The sequence below is a fragment of the Limanda limanda genome, chromosome 6 (genome assembly GCF_963576545.1).
Source record: "Limanda limanda chromosome 6, fLimLim1.1, whole genome shotgun sequence".
NCBI classification, from domain to species: domain Eukaryota; kingdom Metazoa; phylum Chordata; class Actinopteri; order Pleuronectiformes; family Pleuronectidae; genus Limanda; species Limanda limanda.
The window spans coordinates 20894732-20919065 of NC_083641.1; the positions used below are offsets into that span (position 1 = coordinate 20894732).

The window sequence follows — 24334 nt, forward strand, 5'->3', positions numbered from 1 at the left end:
AGGTGGCAGGGAGACTGAATAAAAGATCTAAAACTCCAAAAACACAAGAGAAGCAACCCAGCAAACCACATGGGACAATAACTGGAACATCAGGAAGAACAAGACACGTGAAAGAAACTGAAACAGGGATCTTAACAAATGAAAAAGACGAAACAAAGATGGACAACATATTTCCACTTCTTCCTTCTATCCAGACATGAAGCCTAAATAAAGTTTATAATTTCCTTTTAGATGAATTTGTCCCAGTTAATATTTGTCACCAATTCATTTCTTATCTGTTCTTCCGTTGTTCTGACGTTTTTTGTCATATTTCCCATTTTGCATTTTTAGCTCTCCTGCTATAATCCTCTGAATTGGAGTCTACAACTATCCTCTAGAAATAACTGGAAATGCTTCAACTGAGCTCTCTCTCTCTCTATGATTTTCTTGTAATTAGCGCACAATGATATGGTTCTTTCCAGGAAACCTCTTGGGATATTGTTTGGAAATAAATTGTTATTAACCGACCAGTAATATAAATCCTTGTCCGTAATTTTATCTTTTTAAAAATTTGTTTAGTTGCTCAACCATCTTTCCCAATATCCCTTTGCCTCTGCACAAGAAGCTGTACCCACTGACGTGAGTGTACACACTGTTCTAGAAGATTTCATGTGTCACGTTCTCCAATCTCCATCATGTTATGCAGATTTCAAGGCCTCCCTCCACTCAGATCTGTGTTTTGCTTGTTGGTACTCGACTCGGATGTTTGTGTCTCGCTGTGCTGAATGATGTTCGTGCAGAGTTTGACATCAGAAGACAGACACACACATTTATCTCCTGAAACCACAGACTTTCTCTCTCTGTTCTCCTTGACTCTGAGTTAATGATGTGTTGGAATTTGATGTTGAAATTGGAAATCTCTGGGTCTCACAACAGTGAGACTGGATGTTACAGTGTAGAAAAATACACCTTATCCATATTTTCCACATTAATTATAGATTATTCATTTGAACGTTGTGACATTGTGGAGGAAGAGGGTGACGGTGAATCACTGAGATGTCAGCTGACGGTGTTGTGACCATGGAGATCATATGGAGATCAGAACCCGGGTCACATGTTCCTCAGCTCATCAGGAGCAATGTGATTCACCAGTGACCTCGCCCAGCTGGAGGTGATCAGCTGAGACTGGAAGGGTTTATAAGGAGGTTTGGTTTACTCGTCCAGTTTGGTTGTTTGCTGTCAGAGGGTCGACACCTTCAGTTGTCTCTATGAGTTTGTGTTGTTGGATCTGCTTATCAACAGAATTTGACTTACACCCCCCTTTCTCTGTGACCCCCACTATCTTTTGGTTTTTCAAAGATGTTCTGTTAACTTTTTTTTTTGATAGATAGTGGTTGACAGTTGGGAACAATATTCACATCACTGGGATTGTTTCCTATTCACTCTCTGCCAATAGATCACCTAAGTCTTACACATTGGACCTTAAGTGTTTTGCTAGTTTCCCCGACAGCGGCCCCTGTGTACCAGGTTTAGTTTTTCTCGGGGAGGAAACGTAACAACAGCGAGAAAGAGTAGAACAGATTTAAAGTTTGGCAGCAGCGATTGCAGTGGCCTCAATAACAGACTGTGGCTGGTCGAACTGAGCCTTGTGAGAGCCTCTAATCCACTCTACAGGCCTAATGTGGTAGAAAACATCTCAATTACATGAGATTAACATTATCCTCGGGGCCAGGACAGACCCAGTGGGTATTTGCCCACAGCAGCGGAGTCGGCATCGTCCACCATCTTCCCAAACACTGTGGCACTTCATCTAAATAACCCATCTGCACTGACGAGGTAGAGGAGGTGAAGGTGCATTCAAAGAGCCTGGAGAAGACGCTGAATCATGTTGAGTAGCTTGTATCAGAGAAGTTTGCTTACTGCTACAATGAAATGAAGTCTGAGTTCATGTAGACCTCAGGGATGCTGATAGAAAAATCTGAGCTCATGCTTTTTTTTTTTTTCTCCAACTCTCAGTCTTGTCCTGGTCTGAATTATGCAACACACTTACACCCACTTTCTCGTCGCAGCTGTTCTTCACTCCGTTGCTCTCACCACGAATTTGTGCAAACATTATTTCAAGGTATGCTTAAGATGAGGCAATGTTTTTCAAAAAAAGTTCTGAGAAAAATGACTCATTATTTTAAATGTTATTTATGTATTGTAAATTAAGTATTCCAGCTACAAGAGGGAAGATTGTTTTATATATATTAGCATGTTTACATTTGCAAAGTACAGCTGAGGGATTTGGCTTTAGGTGTCAGTGAGACAATTTTTATTTTAGCCTAATTCACCTTCACTCTTGTATTTCATGTTTTTTTTATTGAACTGAGATATGTTCTTTCTAATCTGTTTGTTAAACCCAACATTGCAGAAAAAATTGAGCCCTATTTTACAATATAATTTACTGTTTTGCCTCAAGGATCTTCGATTACTCTGCTGACGTTATTTATTTTTCATCATAGAGTTTCCTCTAATCCTATAATGGCGTATTAGGGTCACAATTGATTATGAGAATTAGGTCATGATTTAACAAGAATAAGATTCGTATAAGTTTAAGTTAAACTTTAGTATAGGTTTCATATATGATGATATACAATGATATATGATGGCAGGAGATGAAATGTTATTAGAATAATTGATTCAGATATTAAATGTCTTTACTGAATGGTTTGTCCACTTATCATTTCGGGGATATTTCAGTTCCGACCCGACCATGTCTGTGAAGGCTTTACCTGCCCGGTCATATAAACACACAAACGGAAGCGATTTAGTAACAAATGTTTTATTGGTCATTTTAAAAAGCTTGACAACACACTGGTGATCTACAGGGAAACCACGTCACACAGAGATGACAGATTAAAAACAGTAACACACACAAACACTACGCACATGCACTGACACGCACACTCAAACACACCCACACCAACATGATGAGTTATTAACGAATCCTATGCCTCGTATCTTTTCCAGTCTTTAACGGAGCACACACACACACACCATCATGGTTTTAAAGGTCAGGAGTAAACAGAAGATACATTCAATAATCTGCTGTACAATAATTTCAAAGTTACAGTTACTTCCCATTGCCTAAAAATACAATTCTTTCCCCCCCAGATTTATTTTAGTTATATATCTCATCATGTTTTTTTAAAAATTGCAAAGATGCCTATATACAAGGACAAGGCGTGAAGAGAATCACAAAAAATAAAGATCCAATCATTCAAATAATAAAAAAAAAAAGAATACAAATCGTTGGTGAAAAGGCGATGACGAGCCTTGACACTTTCCCTTTTGTCTTCAGCTTTTCAGTTAGATACCTTGGCAACAGATTGATGGTTCGCAAAGACAGGAAATCAGAGAGGGAAACTAGATCCGCTTCTGTTCACATGAGGTTCTGAAAAGAAAAAAACATGAGATAAAGAGACAATAAAAACAGCGGCGTTGAAACACAGAAGAGACGAGCATCAGATATATTTGGAGCAATGAGGAAATTAACCCTTTCCTAAATTAATACAAAACAAATGTTTTTCTTCAAGGGTACCACATTGGTTTTGTCATTTAGGGGTTGGACTGGTTGACTTATTATCAGGTGATCTCGTGTCCTTTCAAAATCCTAAACCTTACACACAAATGTCTATTGTTATTTCAAAAATATACCAGTAGTAACAAATATTACCTAAAAAAATTATCACTGCGTTTGTCACTATGTTATTTAACTACTTTCTGGCTCTGGTCAAAAAGCAATTGGACGTGTTCTGTCGTTCACTGTCTCATGGAAGTCGACACGCAGCCGAAACTGCCCTCAGTTTATTATTGAGCTATTTGTCACCCATCAACAAAGTTTCTGTTTAGCAGTTCCTATACTGTTTGTGTTGTCTGGACATACCTCATCTCTCCTACAGGCGGCAGCGGAGGGTCGCGGCAACACTCCTCCGCCGAGGGACCCGTAGCCTGACATCTGGACCTTGGGCAGGAAGCTGGACTGTCCATATGGGATTAAATTTTCATCTGCAGATGACAAACAAATCATTCGAAGTTACAGCTGTATTTATGTAGGTTAAATCCTAAGTGATAGAGCAGGCTGGAAATAGACCCCCTGCCTCTAAAAGCAGAGCTACTACTGTGGTATTACTCGAATTCGCACACTGGCGGCAGTTGGTTCTTTCTAAGCTCAAGGGGATTAATGTGAAGCACAACAATAATATTAATACACGTCTTTTTTAGATCAAGCTGGTGAAGCAAGATGGTGCATGATGTTCAGATATGAGTTGTTGTTTGTTCTGTTTTAGGATGTGGACAGTTGTTGAACCTCGTGTCGTACGTACCCTGCGATAAACAATGTGTCGGTCCTCTCCTCTGCGGTGAGAACTGTTCTCCCCTCCTCGGAAGTGTAGGCGAGTCGCCGGCAACTTTTCTTTCCGTGTCCATTCGTCCGCGGCTCAAAACCTCCGCCAAGAGCTGCAAGGAGTTGTCTGTAGGGGGCGGGGCCGGGGGAGGGGGGAGTTCTGCAAATAATTGATTATTGGTGATTAACAATTCACTGAGAGAAAAACTACACAAATAAAAGTTTTCATGCTTATATGCTTTCCTGCCTTGAGTTAGATGAGACAAACAATACCAGTCTCCAGTCTGTGCATTGGATCTGAAGCTAGAGCAAGCAGCTGGTTAGCTTAGCTTTACATTAGCACTAGAAACAATGGACTGCAATGGACATTGCATTTCCACTCAAGGAGCCAAAATATCCATCAAATGTTCTTTGACTTTTTAGTTTGGTCCATGTCCCATCCACTAACATAGAGGAAGTGGCGGCAGGCGGCAACCAGGGGGCGATCGAGACACTTTGGCTTCAGAGCCGTCATGTAGTCCATCTTTATATACAGTCTATATCTGACAAAAGGGGAGAACAGTAAGCCTGACTCAGTCCAAAGAGAACATAGGCAAAACCAAAATGGTGGACGACTATACTGAGCTGCCTTCTCATAATACTACTCTTTTCTTTACCCTAAAAACAAGTTAGATGAGTTACAAACACTGTGTCGAACCTGTGTGGCCGTGCAGCTCTCGCTTCAGCTGTCCTTCCTTGGGCGTTTTCTTCTTACTCCTGGATCTGTGCGTCTGGGCTCCGGGACTCGACTCGGCAGCTGCAGCAGGAGATGGTCCTGACAAGAAAGCACACTGATGTCATCCTCGGGGAAACGAGGAACACTGAGCTGCACTTTATAATAAATGCGACATGATTTTCCTGTACAAATACTTTCTGTTAGGTAACATCTCAAACTAAATTATACATGACACTACGTGGTTGTCGTAGGAAGTCGCTTCCAAAGATGTGAGGCTTAAAACTGTTTTCACAATTACCTTTGCTGTAGCTTTCCCCCCTGAAATTGTCTGCCCATTGGTTGGTGTGGTACATCCCACTGACGTCCCGGGCCTTGGTGTTGGTAAATAGATCTGGGTTGGACTGGGACACCTGGGAGCCCAAATGTTGGCGGGTCAAGAGGTCGAAGCTGTGCAGCCGCAGACTGTCCCCGGGCTTGTGTGTGTCTCGCTGAGGAAAGGCCATCAATGTCGCCGCGTAAGACAGATCGTCTGTTTTTGAAGGCAGGCTGGAGATTTCCTCCCTGGAAGCGTCCATCAGGTAAGTTCTGGCAGGCAGCGGCGGACACCAGTCGTCGTCTTCCTCCTCAGAGCTGAAGGATTGACAGTGAATGACACAGCATGAGCGCGTGTCTCTGAGGTGAAACACTGAACGCAGTAAACATGCAAACTAAAACATTTGCAATACCCCAACTGGGTTAAAATCAATACACCAGAGATCATTCAAAGGGAAGTCTGCAGCCATGGTAACAGCTCTGTGAGGCTGTATTTCAGCACTGTGCTTGGAGCTTACATCACTAACTGCTAACGTCAACATGCTAACACGATCATACACAAGACGTGCTATCGCCAATTTGCGATAAACACAAAACTACAGCTAAATCAAAATGTCAGGTTTTTCTGCAGGTATTTGCACAAATTTACATTTTGACATGATGACGGTTTTATATGAGAAGTTAAAGGTTTCTCCTAAGAAATGATAAATCAATTTGAGCGGAACGTGAATGTGAATGAGAAGAGGATGCTATGAATATTCATCGAATTAACCCACAAAGGTCTGAAGATCACCGTCTGGAGTGAATCCTCAAGGGAATTCGAGTGTCTGAACAAAATACAACATTTCATGGTGGACAGATGAATCCCACTGCCATCCATATTATTTAATAGAAAAAATACCCTATGAAAAAGGGAACCAGTGCAGAGAAGGAGAACCATCTCTGTTCGTCACTTCAGTGGTGTCGGATCTAATTTAATGATGGACTTGTCATAAAAACGGGAAAGTACTAATTCAGACTGTCAGATCGTGGCTAATGTCATTACAAAAGACACGGCACGTTCAGAAAAGCCCCCCAAACCCACCCGCTTGTGTACACAATCCAATCTGTCATAACCAGTTAGAGGAGACGCTTCGCTCCTTAGTCCCCGAGCATGGTCGCCTCACTGCCTGCAGACACAATGTTGTTAATTTGAAAACTCACGCAGACTCCAAACTTCACTCGAGTTTTGTTTCGACAGCTGTGGCGGAGTTACAGGGCAGGTTTGATATCCATCTTCCTTAACTCTCTCTGTCATGTAGGTGAAGTCAGAGGCCTTGGTGCTAATAATAACCTGACATGAGTGAATATTAGCTAGAACAAAAAGCACTTCACGTGGAACCTCACCTGTGGTGCCCGTCTCCTTTGTCTGTCTTTGTGCGACCCTTTTCTTTGTTGGGAGGAAGAGGAAGCGACAAAACATCCACCCAGGTGAGAGGAGCTGACTTGGATGAGGATCCAGCCGACTTCTGCTTTGCCAGTTTGTCTATGAGGACAAAGAAGAGTGGGTCCGTGTACAAGTGTCATCACTTTGTCTTCAGTGTCTCCATCCTGTGCTTGAAACCACCGGCTTTTAAATGATAAATGAGCTCAATTTAAAGGTGCTGCATGTAAGTTCTCTGCTGACGGATGTGATTTCTTAACGGGTGTGGGTGCTGTACTTTATTTTTGGACTAAACCTCGAGAGGAGGCTTGGTTAGAGGGAGTGTGACGCTAATGCTAAAGATAAGGAAGCTGGAGCAAGTGGAATAATGTGTCAGTTCATTGTAAGAACTAATTGTAAGAAGTCTGCTGAAGTAAATTAATAATGTGCAAGTATAGTTTCCATCATAAACTCTATTTAAAAATTGACTGTGTGAATCCATTCTTTCCACAGCCAATAAAATATCCCAGATATCTGAGCCTTGACCAATCACAAATCACTTCTAGCTGTCATTCACGACATCACACCGTGTTTTAAAGCATCAAATAAAGTCTTAAAATCAAACAGCCTACCTAACACAACAGAACCCATCTTTGGGGGAAATGTATTTTACGTGTACTACCAGCCACCAAGGAGGCCAGCCAGATGAAAGGGATTCACTACTTTGGGGAACTGTCATGTCATCCATCTCTATTTAGTCTGTGGTTTATTTATGCATCTTCCCTGTATTATGAAATTTTAAAAAATATCATAGAGGCAGAAAACACTTACCGTTACTTTTCTTGGTGTACTGGAGCTTGGCATACTCAGACCCAGACTCTCCAGACTGGATTGTCCACTGGTCCAGGTCCTGCCCCAGACCCAGACCCACGAGTCCACTGTTTGACAGCCCTGGGTTGCTGCTGTATGGGTCTGGACCCTGGTCGTAGGTCGTGCTGGAGTAGGTGTCATAATAGGCCAGCAGGTCGTCCTCGGCAGCTGTGTTGATGGTGCTGTAGATGGGACTGTCGTTGGACGCTGCGCTGAGTTTCTCTGGCTGGTTCGGGTAGTTTGCGATACCAACTGCTGAACAGCAAAGCACTGGGTTACATAAGTTATGGTCATCTATTAAATATTCTAAAATCCAAAAGTATTTTATTCTAAATCCCCAAAACGCAGCCTGGGGAGCTCTTACTGTTATAATATCTATCTGAGTCCAGTTTGCCAGAGCAGCATTTCACTGAGTCCTTGCTGTTGTGAGAGAGGTTCGGAGTCGGCCAAGAGTCTGACAGCCACGGGTAGTTGCCCATGTTTGATCCCAGCAAGCCAGGCCTGGAAAGAGAGATGAGATGCATCAATATAATGTCATTTACATAAACCACACAGTCGTAAATTCTGTCTCTATCAAATCATGATCTTCAGTTTACCCTCCGTTTATGATTCCGGACCCTTCACTGTGAGCAAAGCCAACTGGAAAGAAGTGAAAATAATTTAGTCATAAATCGTGTCTTACAGCAGGAAATAATGAATTGTTTTTCTCGACACTGTTTTAAGAGGATTCTCGGGAAAACACATAAATCTTGTATCGAATAACGCTCCTTTCCAAATGAACAGGTTATTCCACAGAAGAGTGCAGATTCTAATCAATATTACACAACATGCCTGCAATAAATAAAAATGCAGATGATTAAATGGAGCTGTTTCTGTGCTTCTACAACTTTATCTCGAGATCAATAACATTTATATTATGGTGATAGTAAAATCTATACTACAATGTGAAATAATACAGTCATAAGTATGGTATCAAATATATGAAATATTTATGGGAGAATCTACTTTCACATGTGTTTCTTAAGGCCTTGCCACATCTAGTGTTTCTGAACATGAATAATTTGTCTGTTAAAGTCAGAAAACAGTTGCTGTGTTTATGTGCCAGAGCACATATTTTAGAATAAACAGTATATAGTGTTTACTGGTTACATATGCTTCAGTGTGATATCAATGTTTTCCTTCCTGCCATGGAAACTGGCCTATGGGGATAAATTCATTTTAATTAACCGAATATGTGATGAAAGTGCCGCCTCTGCTTTTGCAAAATACTAAATTTATAAAACATTCATGCTGGAGAAATCCCCAGTGGTCTATTTTACGAAGTTTGTCTCTGTCACTAGTTGAAAATAAAATCTGATGGCTCACTCTACAACAGCTGAAGATTAACTTCTCTTTTAACAGATGTGAAGGTCGCTGAAAATCCTTCAAGGTCATATCATTTTCTACAGATCATTCTTCAAGGAGCAGTCCTGATATGACACAGCTGATAATCTCAAAAAGAAACAAAAGAAATTCATCTTTCCATTCAAAGTCAAAGCTTCCCCCCCCCCCCCCCCCACACACACACACACTTACCTGCTGGTGTGTATGCGAAGGATGTGGTGTAGTGTCCCAGCTGCTTCCTCCTGCGGTGGCGACAGTACAGCCAACCACTGAAGCCCGTCAGCGCCAACCACGCGGCCACGCCCAGTCCTGCGATGAAGGCCGGCTGGCGCACTACGCTTGTGATCTGCTCTGTTATGGTGAGACTACCATCTTTCCCCACAGGCGGGGAAGTCTTGTCCAGTGGGACAGCTGGAAGAAAGATGGACAGGTCAGTGCAGCCAAATGATACAAAGAGACAAAGCTTCTAGGTATCTCTATGCCATCCCATACCTTTTAGATGAAGTTAGATGAGATAATATTTACAGGGAGTATTTGAAAGTTGAAAAGTTTATGCAACTCTATGTACCTTTATGCAGCTATGTGTTCATTATATAACATAAATGACTGTACATTTAGTTTTTTACCTGGAGCTCTGCATTAGTGCTCTGTCTGAACAAGAAGTCACACATCAGCTCGGAGTCGTGTCAACACAAACCAGTAGATAACCCCCCTTAGAACCACAAATTATAGTTTTACACTTTGGTTTCTGTGCGGAAAACAAATAATAGCTTTAGAGCATTAGAGGTGGCTTATTTTTGTTTCCTTTAGACAGAGCTAGGCTAACCGCCCCCCTTTGTCTCCAGGCATTATGCTAAGCTAAGCTAATTGGTGGCTAGATTTAGCTAGACATGGGAGTGGTACCAAGCTCCCATGTCGCTCTTACTAAGAAAAAAACGTATTTCCCAACATGCCTTAAAGATAAAACAGAGATATAGAGGCTGATGAATCCAAATGCTATGTATAATCCCATCTGAATCCTCGGTTAACACATCTCCACACTCACAAACATTATGCTGACGACACCTCGGTTGTAAACCCGTTCACGCAGCACATTCACAAACAGGTACTGTCCGCGAGAGCACATCTGTGTAGCAGCTGTAACAGTTTCAGTGACTCACTGAGCAGCAGGCTGACGGGGGGGCTTTGGGCGCCCACACCTGGGCCGGTGACTGCAGCCACCGTGACAGAGTAGCGGACGTTGGGCAGCAGGCCCGTCAGCAGGATGGACAGAACCGCTCCGTCCACTGTGCGGTTGATCTGGTTCTCCTCAGCCACGCCACCGCCCAGACACCAGACCTAAAGGAGAGCAGATATAAAGGGCTTTAATGACAGGTAAAGAGATTATCCTGCACAGCCTGTGATAAGATGTGGTCTGTTGTTGTAGACTGGGTGCTTCTCATTTGCATTGAAGCTTCATCTGGTAGAACACGTCTGGAGCAAACATACAGCACAGATGAAAGAGAAAGGGATGTCAATGCAATGACAGCTTAGAGCCAGATTCTAAATCCTGATGCTGCAAATATACAGTTTCGTGCCTTTGGGCATCACAGCTTCTCACAGTGTTTCTCCCAGGAATGTTCATGCATGTTGGATTTATGTTCAATAACTCTGCATTGGAACAACCATTCAGATTCCTAAAGTATATTGTAAATGATTTTGTAGCGTTTTACTCACATCAAAGCAATCCCACGTAATTAATATTCATATGATGTCAGTGATAAAAAATAATATGTTTACAGAGCTGAAAGTCTTGTTTTTAAAGTTGAAAAGATTCAGCTCATTTGTTTGCTTTCTTGATAAATAAATTAAAAGATCTGTTTCGTGCTGTCAATTATTGAGTGGATCATGCAGCGCAACAGAAGATATATATATATATTTGTATATGTACTACATGACACACAAGTACCCATTCAAATTATATTTGTACATTCATTACTTCAACGTACCAGGATAAAGCTATTGCAGCAAATGTGTCGGAGAATATTAATTCTCTAAGTGGAATTTTAAATGTACAACATTAACAGCAAAATCATTTGTAAAGGTTTAAAATCCTCATGCAGAATGCAAAACCTTAACTTCTCTGTATATTTGAAGAGTCAATCATCAAAACTTAATCTGTCAAATTTTATAAAATGGCTTTTTTGGTTTTGGAAATTTGGAAACAAGCCTACTATAGGTGTACATTAAGACTAGCAAAGCGCTGTATAAATACAAACCATTTACCATTTATAGTAACTATAGTTGTGAGTGTAAGGGTGCATGTAAAAAGTTGAACATTTCACTTTAAAATACAGTGTGTGGGAGAAGAAGAAAAGAGAAGCATTAAGTGAACATCTCAGTAGCTCAGTTCCTGAGAACATATTAGTTTCTTCTCAGCCGTGGTGCAATTTACAGCCGGTAAACTTTGTAAATTAGTCTTTGGTGAAGTTTTTTAATGGATCAAAAACATAGCGCTGCATTTATCCGGTAATACCTGTAATACTACCATTTTTCACATGTAAGCCTCTTGAGGCTTTCAGAAAACACTGTGTGCAGTTCTCAGCAAATTGAATGTTTAAGTGGATTAAGTGTGATCCTTGCCTTTGGCTGACAAGCCGCCACATACAAGAGAATCTGGATTTTCGTGATCAGACTTGTGCCGTGTTTCTCTTAACTTTCAACGTGCAGACACAGATGGGAAGAATAAATCGAAACAATAGAACGGCATGTTCCATTTCAGTGTGTTTTCTTCCTGAGCGTAGCAGCCTGATGATTAGTAATCAGTGTTGTGCTTATGCTAAGCGACAGATAATCAGAGCCGAGTGTTTTTTTCACAGTTGACAGGGAGAGTCAGTGTTCAGTTGTATTCAGTCTCTTTGCGTGGCGGCAGCTCGTGTACTGGCAGCAGATAATGAGTGATGAATAATTTGGACTGTTAATAAAAAACATTGTTTATCAAGTATCAAAACAACTGGTTTGAACAACGCTGAGTAACGACTGTCTCGAAATACAAAGATTGTGGATTAAATAGACAATTTGTTCCATTCGGGTTTTTTCAGCTGCGTCACTGGTTCTAAAGGAAGTAATAAACACCAGATAAGAAAGCAGACAGCCTGGTGCAGTCTCAGGTGTAGTTGTGCTCCGATAGCTATAATCTCACCTTGTACTCCCGAATGATGCCACTCTGAATATGATGAGGCGGAGGCTCCCAGGATACACTGATACTGGAGCTGTTGGTGAGCTGCACCACTGATACACCCTGTGGAGGAGCACTTACCACTGCAGACACACAAAGAACAGGTGGATTTGTATTCTCATTATTAGTAGATTTCAGTGTAAGGATAATTCTTTACAGGTTCTTAATTTCCAAATGGGCTTCCAGGATGAATTATGGGAATTGGTACTTAATTCAGAAAAATTGAAAAAGGTAACATTTATTCCTTAATAAATATATTTTTATTTCACTATAATTGGAAAGGAAGAGATTATGGACCCAGAAATTTAAGTGTAACCCATATTTACTTTTTTGTCTGTTTTTGATTTAATTTCATTCCATTACTTTTTGTTTACCAGAACATGAAAAACCATGCAATGCTCTTAATTCCCAAAGGATAATAGTTTTGAGCAATTGCTAAAGTAACTACTAAATATTTCTTACCCTCCTCGGGTGTACGCAGCAGAACCATGAGGCTGTCATGACCCTGCAGCTCATTGAAGTAAGGGCGGATCTTGACCTCATACTCGGAGCTGCTCTGTAGATCCACTAAGATGGCACTGTTGTCAGAGGTGGCCTCCACATCCTGGACCAACCAAGAGTTTCCGATAGTCCGGTAGAATATTCTGTAACCCTGAACGTACTGAGACTGGCGGGCGACCTGATTAATGTTGGCAAGACACAAAGAACAAACACATTTCACATTCACGTCAGCCGTACCCTGCACCTCAAGTTAATCTGTTTGCGTCAAGTCACGTTTGGAGGAGTTTTTGAAGTTAATGTTTGGAGATTAGCGTGTCCTCCACACACTGAGGGCCAACTTTGAGAAGTAAACGCTTCTACAGCCAAGTATTAAACTCACAATCCAATGAATCCTGGTGCTGGAAGGAGAGAGAACCACAGGCTTCTGCAGGTAGACCGACACCTCTCCTAAATCCCTCTGCACCTGTCTGTGGTCCACGCCCTGTTCTGTGGGACTCCCGTCTGAAACAACAAGGAAATCCACTCTGCAGTCAGGGCTGATACAGCTGAAGTCAAGCTTCTAGAGAAAACAAACTAAAGAAAGCTTTCTGATGAAGTGATCAGGGTAGAGGAGTATCACACTGAGAAAGCAATACGTTTTTAGACTACACAGGGAAGGCAGTAAGTGTTATTTCCTTCTTATAAAGACTCCACTGTCTGATGCATATTTTAAAACAAAATCATTTTCTGACTCTGTAACTCACCCTGTGTCCTGACAGGCTCAGAGATCGGGCTGGGGTCACTGAGGCCGTAGGAGTTGACAGCTCGGACGATGAAGAGATAAACCGTGTTGGGGAAGAGTCCGACCACCGTGTGTCTCTCCTGCCTCACGTGGTCCGCCACCGTTTGCCAGGTGCTGCCCACTGATTGGCTGCAGAGGGAAAAAGGGACATTTTAATGAAAATATGTCATTAGTTCCACAGAGGAGGTCATGTTTCCACTCATTGGTTGGTTGGTTCATCTAATTTTCAGCAAGAAAGTGAACCAAAAATCAAGATTACAAAACAAAACCCTGTCTCTTAGCAGTCGCAATTAAATGGCTGAATAAATATACGCCACTTGTTAGTTGTGCATCTACAGACACCTGGCTCGTCCTAGATTGTGGACATAAACAATGACACATTTTTATTCCTTCTTTTTACTGCAGCAGACATTAAAACGACTGCTTCCGAACGAGTCCGGCGAGGATACTCCAGCCTGATGCCGAGCAGGAGCCAGGCCCATCAAACACCGAGAGCACGACTGAACATTTTGCTAAACTCTGTGAAGCAGAAAATGGCGAAGTAATTACAGCATTTTTCTATCATCAACGTTTTCTCCCTCACACACACTCCCTCCCCAAGTGTTCCTCGGAGAACCACTTTTGCCATTTAAATGGAATCATCCTGCTTTTTTAAAAGCTTCGAATGGGTTCCGAGTGGAAGCCACAGTGACCCATTTAGCATAAAAACCTCCATTATGATTCCTTCCCTTTTATATCAAAACAGACATAAGTATTATTATGTACTGTATGCAAGAGAGGATACTAGAACAGGGAAAATATCGGTTTGAACTTCATGTCTTTACTCGGCGCTGATGCCTGAAAACAAATATTAGCGAGCAATTTGTTGGTGGTGGAGCGTGAGTGGATCTTCGTCATCAGCTGTGCATGTAAGCCTCCAGCTCTCCACACAGAGCCAGAACTTTTGTGTGTGTGTTTGGTTCTCTACACTTGCTCTGTACCCTTCTCTCCTGCTTCTGTAACGACTGAGCTCTCCAGCCGGGCTGCTCCCCTCCTTCCACTGCCCCAGGACAGGACAGAGCTGCAGAGCTGACCACTGCAGTAATTGTCTTCTCTTTCACTCGCTGTCGGTCCCGCTGAGGCCTCTGGTCGGTTGTTAGAGCGGCCGCGGCTAAATACTGATGCGGCGAGTGTTGCGGATTCACTTTGGGACGTCACTTAACAGAGCTGTTTGTCCCTCAGGCGCAGATGAGTCATTTCCAAACTAATGACTCTAAATGAAGAAGACTTCATTATCAGGGCACAGTCTGACTACTAACAAATGGAAACAGAGAGAGTGTGGATACAGACAGTGAGAATGTGGGAAGTTAAGTAGAGGCTGTCTGTGCTGATTCTCATCGCACACAGTGGTTTTTAGAAGTACCGACACATTAGATTCATGATATTGATGTGTCTGTTGTAGGCATTTTGCAAGAAGATGAGCAGCCCATCCCCTATGAGACACAGTGCACGTGCAGATGGAGTATTTGTGTGAGGGATCCACAGGTTATTTATAAAAGTTGAAACTGAAGGGCATTGAAAAGCAACAGAAGGACAGCGCTCACTCCCTCGCTCTCTCTCTCCGTCACAAACACACTGACCATCTTTCGCAGTCACACTGACCATCATCAGTGGTGTGAGAAGTATTCAAATATCATGGTTTTACTGTCCTCAGCAGGCAGGTAGAGGATTCGGCATAAACTCAGTAGATTCCACTTTCACTTTGCAGGTTCACGCAACCAGCACTGGTACTGTCCTCTACTTAATGGGTGTCATCCCCCGCACCCCCGACCCCAGACTGATCAGCTCCAGAAGTTAATCATCTGGGGATTCACTCCCAAAATCTGTCCGTGTTTAATTATTTTGAAAACCTCCAGACAGGAATAAACCTTACTGTGCATGAAGGACAATGACGCAGGAATGAGAGCCCTTTAAACCAATAAACAATTCTCCCAGTTTAAATTAAATCATGATGATGATGAGATAAATGTTTCCTAGGCGTCCTAACAAATGGTCCACTGTGTGTGTGTGTGTGTCTGTCATACCTGAAAGCTTCGATCACGTATGAGGTGACGGCGGCTCCGCCTTCATGAGGGTTGGACTGCCAGGTGAGAGTGACGGTGTTTTTGGTCACTTCCGTCACCACAGGCTTCTGTGGAGGTCCCGGAAGCTGGATGAACTCAGAAACTCTGGACACTGACGAAACTCCGTCTTCTGTTCCACAAACAGGAAAACAGAACGCAACAATGGACCAGCATCGAAACTGGAATTGATTTTTGTTTTGTGATGGTGACGGAATGAGGAAGTGTAAGAGAGAGAGACAGAGTTCGGAGAGTTTTAGTGTCAGTACCTCTGATAGTCAACATCCCACTCCAGCTTGTCTCCCCCGTGGCGCTGGACACGACGCACATGTACGACCCAGAGTCCGTGTCCTGCAGACAACATTTGGGAGTTTAATATTTTTGAGGGATGTTTTGGAGCTGGTTAAGGTCAAGAGTGTCTGAGAAAGTCTTGAGAAAGTTTTTACAGAATATTGATTTGAGTGTTAATAGTGTATGTTAAAACATTTCTGAAGTGGTCTACTAGACCTCAGAAATGATCTTAAAGCTATGATTAATTTGGAGGAATATTAAATAAAATTATAGAACAAACCATCCAAGGATATCTCAGTACAGTTTTTAAGTTCTGAAGATGCACTATTTGTCTTTTTGTACCAATTAATGAAAAAGTAAGAATTTATAAATAAAGAAAAAAGCTAAATTCAAACCCCAAATTAATTCATTTGTTCACTCATTTCTTGCTGGAAATGTAATTTCTCTATTTTGACGTGTTGGCGTGTCTAAGGAAAAATTTAATATTTTGCATTCTCAGCTGACCTGTTGCGCTAGAATATTAATAAACAAATGAATCACTCGGAAATATGTATTTACGTAGCAATTGTAGGGAAATTAAAAAAAACAGCTTGGAATGAATCTATGTGATAGACAACGGGTTAACCCTTCTCGAATCGCAGAGTAAGGTCAAAATTCTCTGTGAGTTTGAATCACAACCTATTATTATTAATAGTTATTATTCCCATTCTTGATACAACAATATTCAGTATACCAGCTTTAAGCAAATTACTTATTTACCATCGTTCTTAAATTAAAAGTAGAAATCATCATATCAGCCCGTGCAGCTCTAGACGCTTCCCTTCAACAAACCAAAGGACACTGCGCCACACTCTCCTGTTTATATTATGATCCCCATACGCCTGCATGCTTCACTGCCACTCGTGGTGCACAGCCTTGTCCTGGATAAGAGCCAGTCTGCACGAACTACCATCAGACCATATGAGATCATCCTCCGCAGTGTTGACCTCTGGCTGACTGACAGCGCCGCGTGTGGACAGGTGAATTTCCTTAAATGACTCCAGCGACTGCTCAAATATTGATGGCAGGTTAAGGGCATCAGCAGGGTAAATATTTTTAGTCCCTCACTCGTCATCTCCATTTCCCCCCCGTCCCCCCCCCCCCCTCCCCCTTGTCATCCCCTTGATGCCACACTAATGCATGTCTTCTGTTCCATTGAGCACATTGGCATGGCAGATTTCCCTCGCCTCAGTGGTGCACTGGACCAAATCCTAATGCTTCCAAGTTTTTCTGTGCACCACTGCTGCGAAAGAGGACGAGAGAGGAGGCGAAAAATAAGCAAAGTCCGGGAAGGTTATTGGATTAATATGCCTAAAAACTAATTATCATCTATCATCCCGTCAATTAACAGGGAAAAAACGGGAAAACTGTTACGCCACCCTGCTTGCACCCGCTGACCTCCAGGTGGGGTTATAGCACAAAGGGGCTACAGACTGCTCTTCCATCAAAGCGGAGCACATTAGCATTTACAAACTAGCACCTTCATTAACATTACAATAACACCACGTATGAGCACATCATTCTGCTGGAGAGATGTGCACTGCCTCAGAGAAATCGCTGTTTGAAACTCACCTTATCTTAACAAAACTAAACTGAATTTATAATGGGAACGTGAAAAAAATGTGTTGCCATGTGGGTTGGGGAGAAAGTAAAAGGAGGTCAGAGTAAGTGTTTACACTAATCTTTACCGTTTCTCTCCTTCAGTCACACAATCAGATTTTTCTTCATTTGAAAGCAAACACTTTTCAAAGCATCTTCTTTTAGTGCCTCTTTGAATAAATGACAATTCCCCCCCCCATCCCGCACACACACAAACACACACCATTATGCCTGCGATTTGCAAAGTGCCATTCTCCATCAAGGTCAGTCTTGGTTTATTTCCCTGCAGTCTCTCTCCATCTTTCTCCCATGAAATCTTGACTGAAGGTCCTCCGATTACGCGGCAGTGCAGCTGCGCCGTCGCTCCCCGAGATACGGTCTGATTGGCCGGACCTTGGCGAATGATCGGTGGTACACGACCTGAAGGGCCTGGCGGTTGGAAAGGAGTGAAAGCATATGTTAGGCGAGTCAGCTCTCTCATGATTAGCTAAAGAAAAGTGAAAATAAACTTATTTTGGATGGCGGAGAGTGCAAAAGGTGAAAATATTTAGATGCTCAGTAGACAGAAAAAAGTAGGTTGCATGAAAAGCAAAACAAAAAAGCTAAAATCTGGTGTTCGGATGCTGCTGAAAAAGAACATTCATTGTTCTTCCTAAATGGGCTCTCTAATTGTGTTCTATTTTTAGTCTTATCGCTGTGCACCTACTAAGATATTCATGTTTTCCCCTCATTAGTTGATGGTACAAAATAAAGACTAAACCTTCCCCAGGTTGAAACGAGGCTGTGAAGACTCACCTCCTTCCACCTCCAGCAGCGCCTTGGTCAACACACTTCCTGCGACGCTGATGGCCTGGCAGATGTAGAAACCAGAGTCCTCGGGGTGGACGTCCGCGACGGTCAGCTCTCCGCTCATGGACACAGAGTAACGACCAGACTGAGACGGCGGCTGACCGGGGAACAACAACATCTAAACGCACAGACACACACAGCACAACAGATCATTCATATAGCCAACAACCAACTAACCGGTTGATCACAGTGAATCCGGTTATTATGTTCAATTATCGGTTTAACAATTAAGCGTATAAAAGGTCTATTTATAGTAGGCATATTTAATTGGAAGAATAAAACTAAAAACTTACATTTTTTATTATTATTATTAAGTCTATGAAATTGTAGAAAATGACTAATTTGGATGTTACCAAGGTAGAGAAACATGCGTTAGCTAAAAAATCGAAATGTATTGGACAAGCTGAAACGTGAATGTGAACCAAGTTTCATGACCCATCCAGCAGTTGTCAAGACATTTCACTCAAAACTAGAAAATATCGACCTTCCCACCAACTATTACTGTCTAAACAAAGAAAGAGCCAGTTCACTCAGTGGTTGTTGAGCGGTTTCAGTATGGACTGACAGACCAACACTCCTCTTACAGCAAAGACTCAGGTCAAAACTGGGAGAGACGTGTTGTTTTGGTGTTTTTGGGGATGATGCCCACTCTCACACAGCTTTCCCATTCTGTTTTTCTGTAAGCGAGATGGATGTGAACTTGGGGGAAGGGATGCACATCAATCCATTCAGCCGTCCATTTCATTCCTCTAAGAGGCTTAGACGTCGGTGGAGGGACCAAGGTTATAGGGCTGCAGATAATCCGCCGAATACAGCAAAAAGCTCCACAAACAGCCAAGGAATGCCTCCACCATCCTGCACACCGAGGCTTATTCACAAAATCTGCGGCTGAACTTCCTGTTTTCTTTCAGGCATGCTCCTAAAAACATCTGAGGCTGCTTCGCCGACTCGGTGATCCCAGCTGCTGTTGCGCAACAGGGTATTTATAGTTGGGTACAATATGGAAGAGGACGGCGTTTGTCTGCAGATTTGCCCTAAAGACGCAGTTTCTACACCTGGTGTACTTCCTGCCACCCCTCCCTCCCTCTCCTCTACTTCTGCCGTTCTCTAACACTCCAGGCGCAAGCAGGAGAAACATTTCCCGCCAACGCATTGACGCTAACGCCTTCCAACAATTTGTATCTCGTCATATCTCTGAGCCAAATGCAAATGTGCTGTGCTCTCTTGTTTATCTCTCGTCCATTTTAACGTGTAAAAATATGTGTGTTGAAGAGTGTGGGCCACTCGAAATAAACCTGTACGATAAAATCTGAAAAAACTGCTCATGTTGCTGTGAATCATTCTCACCTTTAAAATGAAGGTGTGAAAACTCTGCTTATTGATAAGAAAAAAATACAGTATTTGGGTTTTTTTAAATCCCTGTAAACTCAGATAAAAAAACAAGCATCTACGGCTTGTTAGGAAGCAGATTTATTCATAAGAACTCGTGCTGTGTTTCCTGAAGAGAAACATATTGTGCTGGAAGTCTCTGCTGCTGCAGTTTTCTCCGTTATAGAATGTATTGTTCTCTGCTCCAGACGCTTACCTGGCTGCCCTCTTTCTGCCAGAAGATGGCAGGTGGAGGGTTTCCCGTGGTGCCGCATTGAAAGGTGACGCTCATCCCCTGGGTGGTAATCTGGTCCCGGGGCTTCGAGGCAATCTGAGGTGGAACTGGAAGAGGATAAGAAGTGTCACTCACCACCCAGTCAAAGAAAGAACACTCTTTCAAACGTGTGATCAACTCCTTTAGCGTTGGGAACGAATTTCCTTTACTTAAGTGAAATTACCAGTACAACAATATAAAAATGCTCCAGTACAAGTAGAAGTCCTGCATTTAAAATCCTACTCAAGTGCAATGAGCAAAATGTCCTTAAAATTTCACCAAGGACTCTCAGTGAAAAAATATGGGCCACATAGACTGCTCATAGATTATTGATGCACTAGTGTTAGTGATGGCCAAGTGGTTCCCAACATGGGGGTTGGAGCCCTCCAAAAGACCCCAAGGTGAACCTCAAGGGGTCTTGAGATGATAACTTTCACAGATCAAATCACATATTTTCCTGATCAAATAATTCATTAATTAATCTCAGGCCTTGAACAGTTGCTAACTGGGGTTTACGATATGATGAATTAAATGTCTATTTTGGATGATGTAAGTTCACAAGTCTAAGAATAACGTAGATCAACTGCTTTTTAGACATTTTTATGAAGAATTCTAACATATTATAACTTAAAGTACAATACTTTCCTAAGTTACGGTCTACCACTGGTTATGACCTTGGTCTGAATAGATAAAGCGTTCATCAGCTCCTAACAAGTGGGATTGAAGGGACGTCTCTTTAACCTTCGGAGCTTTTTGATCTATCCCTCTCATCGCACCTTTCATCTTTAATGAGCCAAATCGTCTCTGTCTCCTCTGTAAAAGCAAATCATGGCGGCTGAAGGCAACGCCGCTCTAATGACTTTGACTCTGTTATTTGGGGGAAAAGTCTGAGCAGAGCCGGCACTTTCCAGCTCAGGTCACATCCTCTGCAGATTTACATTGACCACTGCCTTCTACCTCTCGTCTCAATAATTGGCTCGGGCTTCCCGTCAGATGAGAACCTTCCCCAGCCTGGATTCGTTCTCACTCACACCACACACACACACACACACACACACACACACACACACACACAAACACACACACACACACACACACACACACACACACACACACACACACACACACACACACTCACAAACACACACTCACACGAGCAAGCAAACGCGCATTTGGCTCGATGCACAAGAGAACTGAGTCATCTGTGTCCGGTCTTAATGATCTCACTGCGAGCGTGTTCCCAAACACTGAAGATGTCTCACACTATCATCAACATCGGAGTGTTTTGATGATGTTTTTGCGAATTTTGTTTACTTCATAATGCTGCAATGTCTTTAAACAAATCTGTTTGTGCTGCGTGTTGTGTTATTCTCACACACTTATGTGTCAGCACTAGATTGAGCCTGTGTCTTGCATGTTGCTCCTATTGGATCTTTCACTTATGCTTTTATCATTTGTATTATAATTTGATTATGTGATATTTTCTGTGTTGACAGCTGATCATTTATCTATCAACATAACCAGCTACATGTATTAAAATGTCTCTCCCAACTGGAGACAATGTGATAAAAAATATGTCTGAAGTGTGAAGGATTATTATTCTCTGTGGACTTTGTGTCTGAGCTACTGGTTATCAGCTGTTTTTGATCAGATTACTATCAGATCAGATTGTTCAACACTCTAATGTGGAGGGAGCTGCAGTCTCTGTGTCGGAGTCTTTGTCTAAGTCACTGTTATTGTAGATGTTATCACTTGTTTTATATTTAGCAGAAGAGAAATCTCGGCCCGGCTTATATGCAGAAGTAGTGAACCCACAAACGAGTCAGTCAGTGACTAATCCCATGAATCTGTGGTGGTTTTAAGTGTTTTATGACACAATTAAGAAGACTGCACGTTCAAAATTTTCTCCATATTTCCTCCTCTCGTCTTAACTCACTGTAGTTACACGTCCACTGAGATCTGAGAACATTATACAGCGAACTTAATTACTGTATTTCATGATAAGAGAACACTTTTTCGAATTTGCTGCATGAAGGTAAATTCGTTTCTAACAACACTGAACTAGCTTAATAAAACTTCAGAAAGGCACAATTCATGTATAAATCAAATATTATCTTAACATCTCCTTCCAGGCTCATTTTCTCTTCACTCTCTTTTCTGTCAGGGAGTTTCTGTTGGTGTGTTAGATGAGTTTAGCTCCTGTGTAGCAAATTTAACTTCTGCTTGAGTTCACTCTGATCATAAAACTTCCTGACGTCTCATTTAAAGTCACCTTCCGTAAAATAAATGAGTTTTCTCCTCCTACGAGGATTGAGGAGCAGGGAGAGAATGTCACCATATGCTGCACATGATGGGGGAACAGTAACTTACTGCTGTCAACAGCTGATTCGGCAAATACACAATGATCTCAAACTAGAATAGTTTAAGTTCCTGTTTAAATAAAAATCCCCAAATATCCAATGATGCAAAAATACTGTATGGTATTATTACAGTACATTAATGCAAGAGATGCAGCAGCAACTACTACTATTACTACCACTACCTCTACTACTACTATCACTACTGCTACTCCTACTACTACTATTACGAGTAGTTGTACTGTTAGTTAAAGGGGCACTCCACTCATTTTAAACATGAATGATAGTATATAAATTATAGAAATCTGTCCTCTCAACATAATGTCTTCTCTAGCTTTGGAGCTGTGAGATGCAGGGAAGAAAGTTGTTGTTGTTTAACGTGTGTTTAGAGAAAACTGTACGGAGATGCATTATGGGAAATAAGAGCATACTGAATTGACGGAGTGCTCCTTTAACTATAACACTATATAATAGCTCTAGTAACATCACGTACCCATCAAAATGGTTAATAGTAGTAGTAATAGGAATAAAAATAATACTAGATACAGGATACTAGTTTAGTGTTTAAATGATCACTGATGTATCCTGACGTCGAACTACGTCCTCGTTCAGAAGTGAAGACAAAGACTTTTACTGAATCGTGACTGAAAGTAATTTTAAACGTCTGCAGCTGCACACGAGAGATTGATTTACATGTTGTCACACCATCCTCACCCACACAGCAGATGTGTCATGTGTGTGTGATAGGAGTTCCTTAATCCGGTGTGCATTAAGTCACAATGTCTGAGGCTTACTTAATGCCTGACTGCAGAAACAGGCATGTCGACACACTAAGATACACTAATGGAGGAACTTATTTACACCATGAGGTAGTGATCCTTGCTTCAAAAAGCATTATTAATACCATACAGGGAAGAAAAAGGATAAAAATAACAAAGAATTAGATGGAGAGTGAACTTACGGAACGGGCCAACTGGAATGATGATAGGGTTTGAAACATGATGGAGAGAGATGGAAAATTAATGAGATGGATGAAACGCTGAGCTACAAAACAAAACCGGTAATAGCAAGGAAAGGGGAAAAAGAGGAAGAAGGAGAAACAGAGTGAATGGATAACGGCTCAGTTTGGATTTCATTTGCACTGATAAAAGCATTAGTGGATGAAGTCATCTGAGACAATTTAAACCAAGACACACACACACACACACACACACACACACACACATGTTGTGTAGCGAAACGAGAAAAGGGCAGAGAGAGCGAGGTGGAGAGAGGAGGGAGATAAAGAGACAGAAAGAGAGAGAGAGAGAGAGTCATGTCTTATTAATGCAGGGACTGCTCTCTGGCAGTGAGTTAAAGCAAGCATCTACCAAACATCTGTCAAATGGCATAATCCATACGGGTTAGTATAAGCTCCTGGCAGCAGCGCACAAACTCACAAAGACGCACTGATATAAAAACACAGAGCGCTGGACAGGAAACAACACCGGCCTTTTGAACGACAGTGTTGCCAGGAGTGCGTGCACGCTTGCTTTCAATATGCATGAGTTGTTTCTCACCGTGGACCTGCAGCATGGCCGAGGCCTCCGTCTTGCCCACGCTGTTCTCAGACGTGCAGGTGTAGGTGCCCTCGTCCTGCTCCTTCACGCGGAACAAACGGAGGCTGTTGCCGTTGTGGATTTCAAACCTGGGGAATGAGAAACAGGGAGATAATGAAAGATGTAACAGAGAAGCACAGCAGGGGAATAATTGACCACACTGATCTACACAAAGTCGGGAAAATCTGCCGGTGGTTCAAGATAATATCATTTCTCTCTACGTAAATCAGCCTGCTGCGAGGATTATTTTCTTTTTCAATCAGGTGACATTATCTTGAAACGAGTAGAATACTGTGTCCTCGCTGCCTGATAT

General features: G+C 42.1%; 1 protein-coding gene across 1 annotated transcript in view; it reads right to left on the reverse strand.

Annotated features, from left to right (window-relative positions):
* Positions 1–3403: 3403 nt before the first annotated feature.
* Positions 3404–24334, reverse strand: part of LOC133002942 (roundabout homolog 2-like) — a 44234-nt gene continuing 23303 nt past the window's right edge. The window contains exons 6-26 of the mRNA XM_061072530.1: positions 23983–24110; positions 20010–20134; positions 18371–18542; positions 17799–18004; positions 15916–15997; positions 15611–15779; positions 13510–13676; positions 13146–13267; positions 12728–12944; positions 12230–12348; positions 10209–10386; positions 9241–9459; positions 8262–8304; positions 8030–8166; positions 7627–7920; positions 6780–6918; positions 5380–5711; positions 5064–5180; positions 4347–4526; positions 3908–4029; positions 3404–3415 (exon numbers count right to left, since the gene is read on the reverse strand). Of these exons, the coding sequence (XP_060928513.1) occupies positions 3404–3415; positions 3908–4029; positions 4347–4526; positions 5064–5180; positions 5380–5711; positions 6780–6918; positions 7627–7920; positions 8030–8166; positions 8262–8304; positions 9241–9459; positions 10209–10386; positions 12230–12348; positions 12728–12944; positions 13146–13267; positions 13510–13676; positions 15611–15779; positions 15916–15997; positions 17799–18004; positions 18371–18542; positions 20010–20134; positions 23983–24110 (3280 nt within the window). The remainder of the gene's footprint in view (positions 3416–3907; positions 4030–4346; positions 4527–5063; positions 5181–5379; positions 5712–6779; positions 6919–7626; positions 7921–8029; positions 8167–8261; positions 8305–9240; positions 9460–10208; positions 10387–12229; positions 12349–12727; positions 12945–13145; positions 13268–13509; positions 13677–15610; positions 15780–15915; positions 15998–17798; positions 18005–18370; positions 18543–20009; positions 20135–23982; positions 24111–24334) is intronic.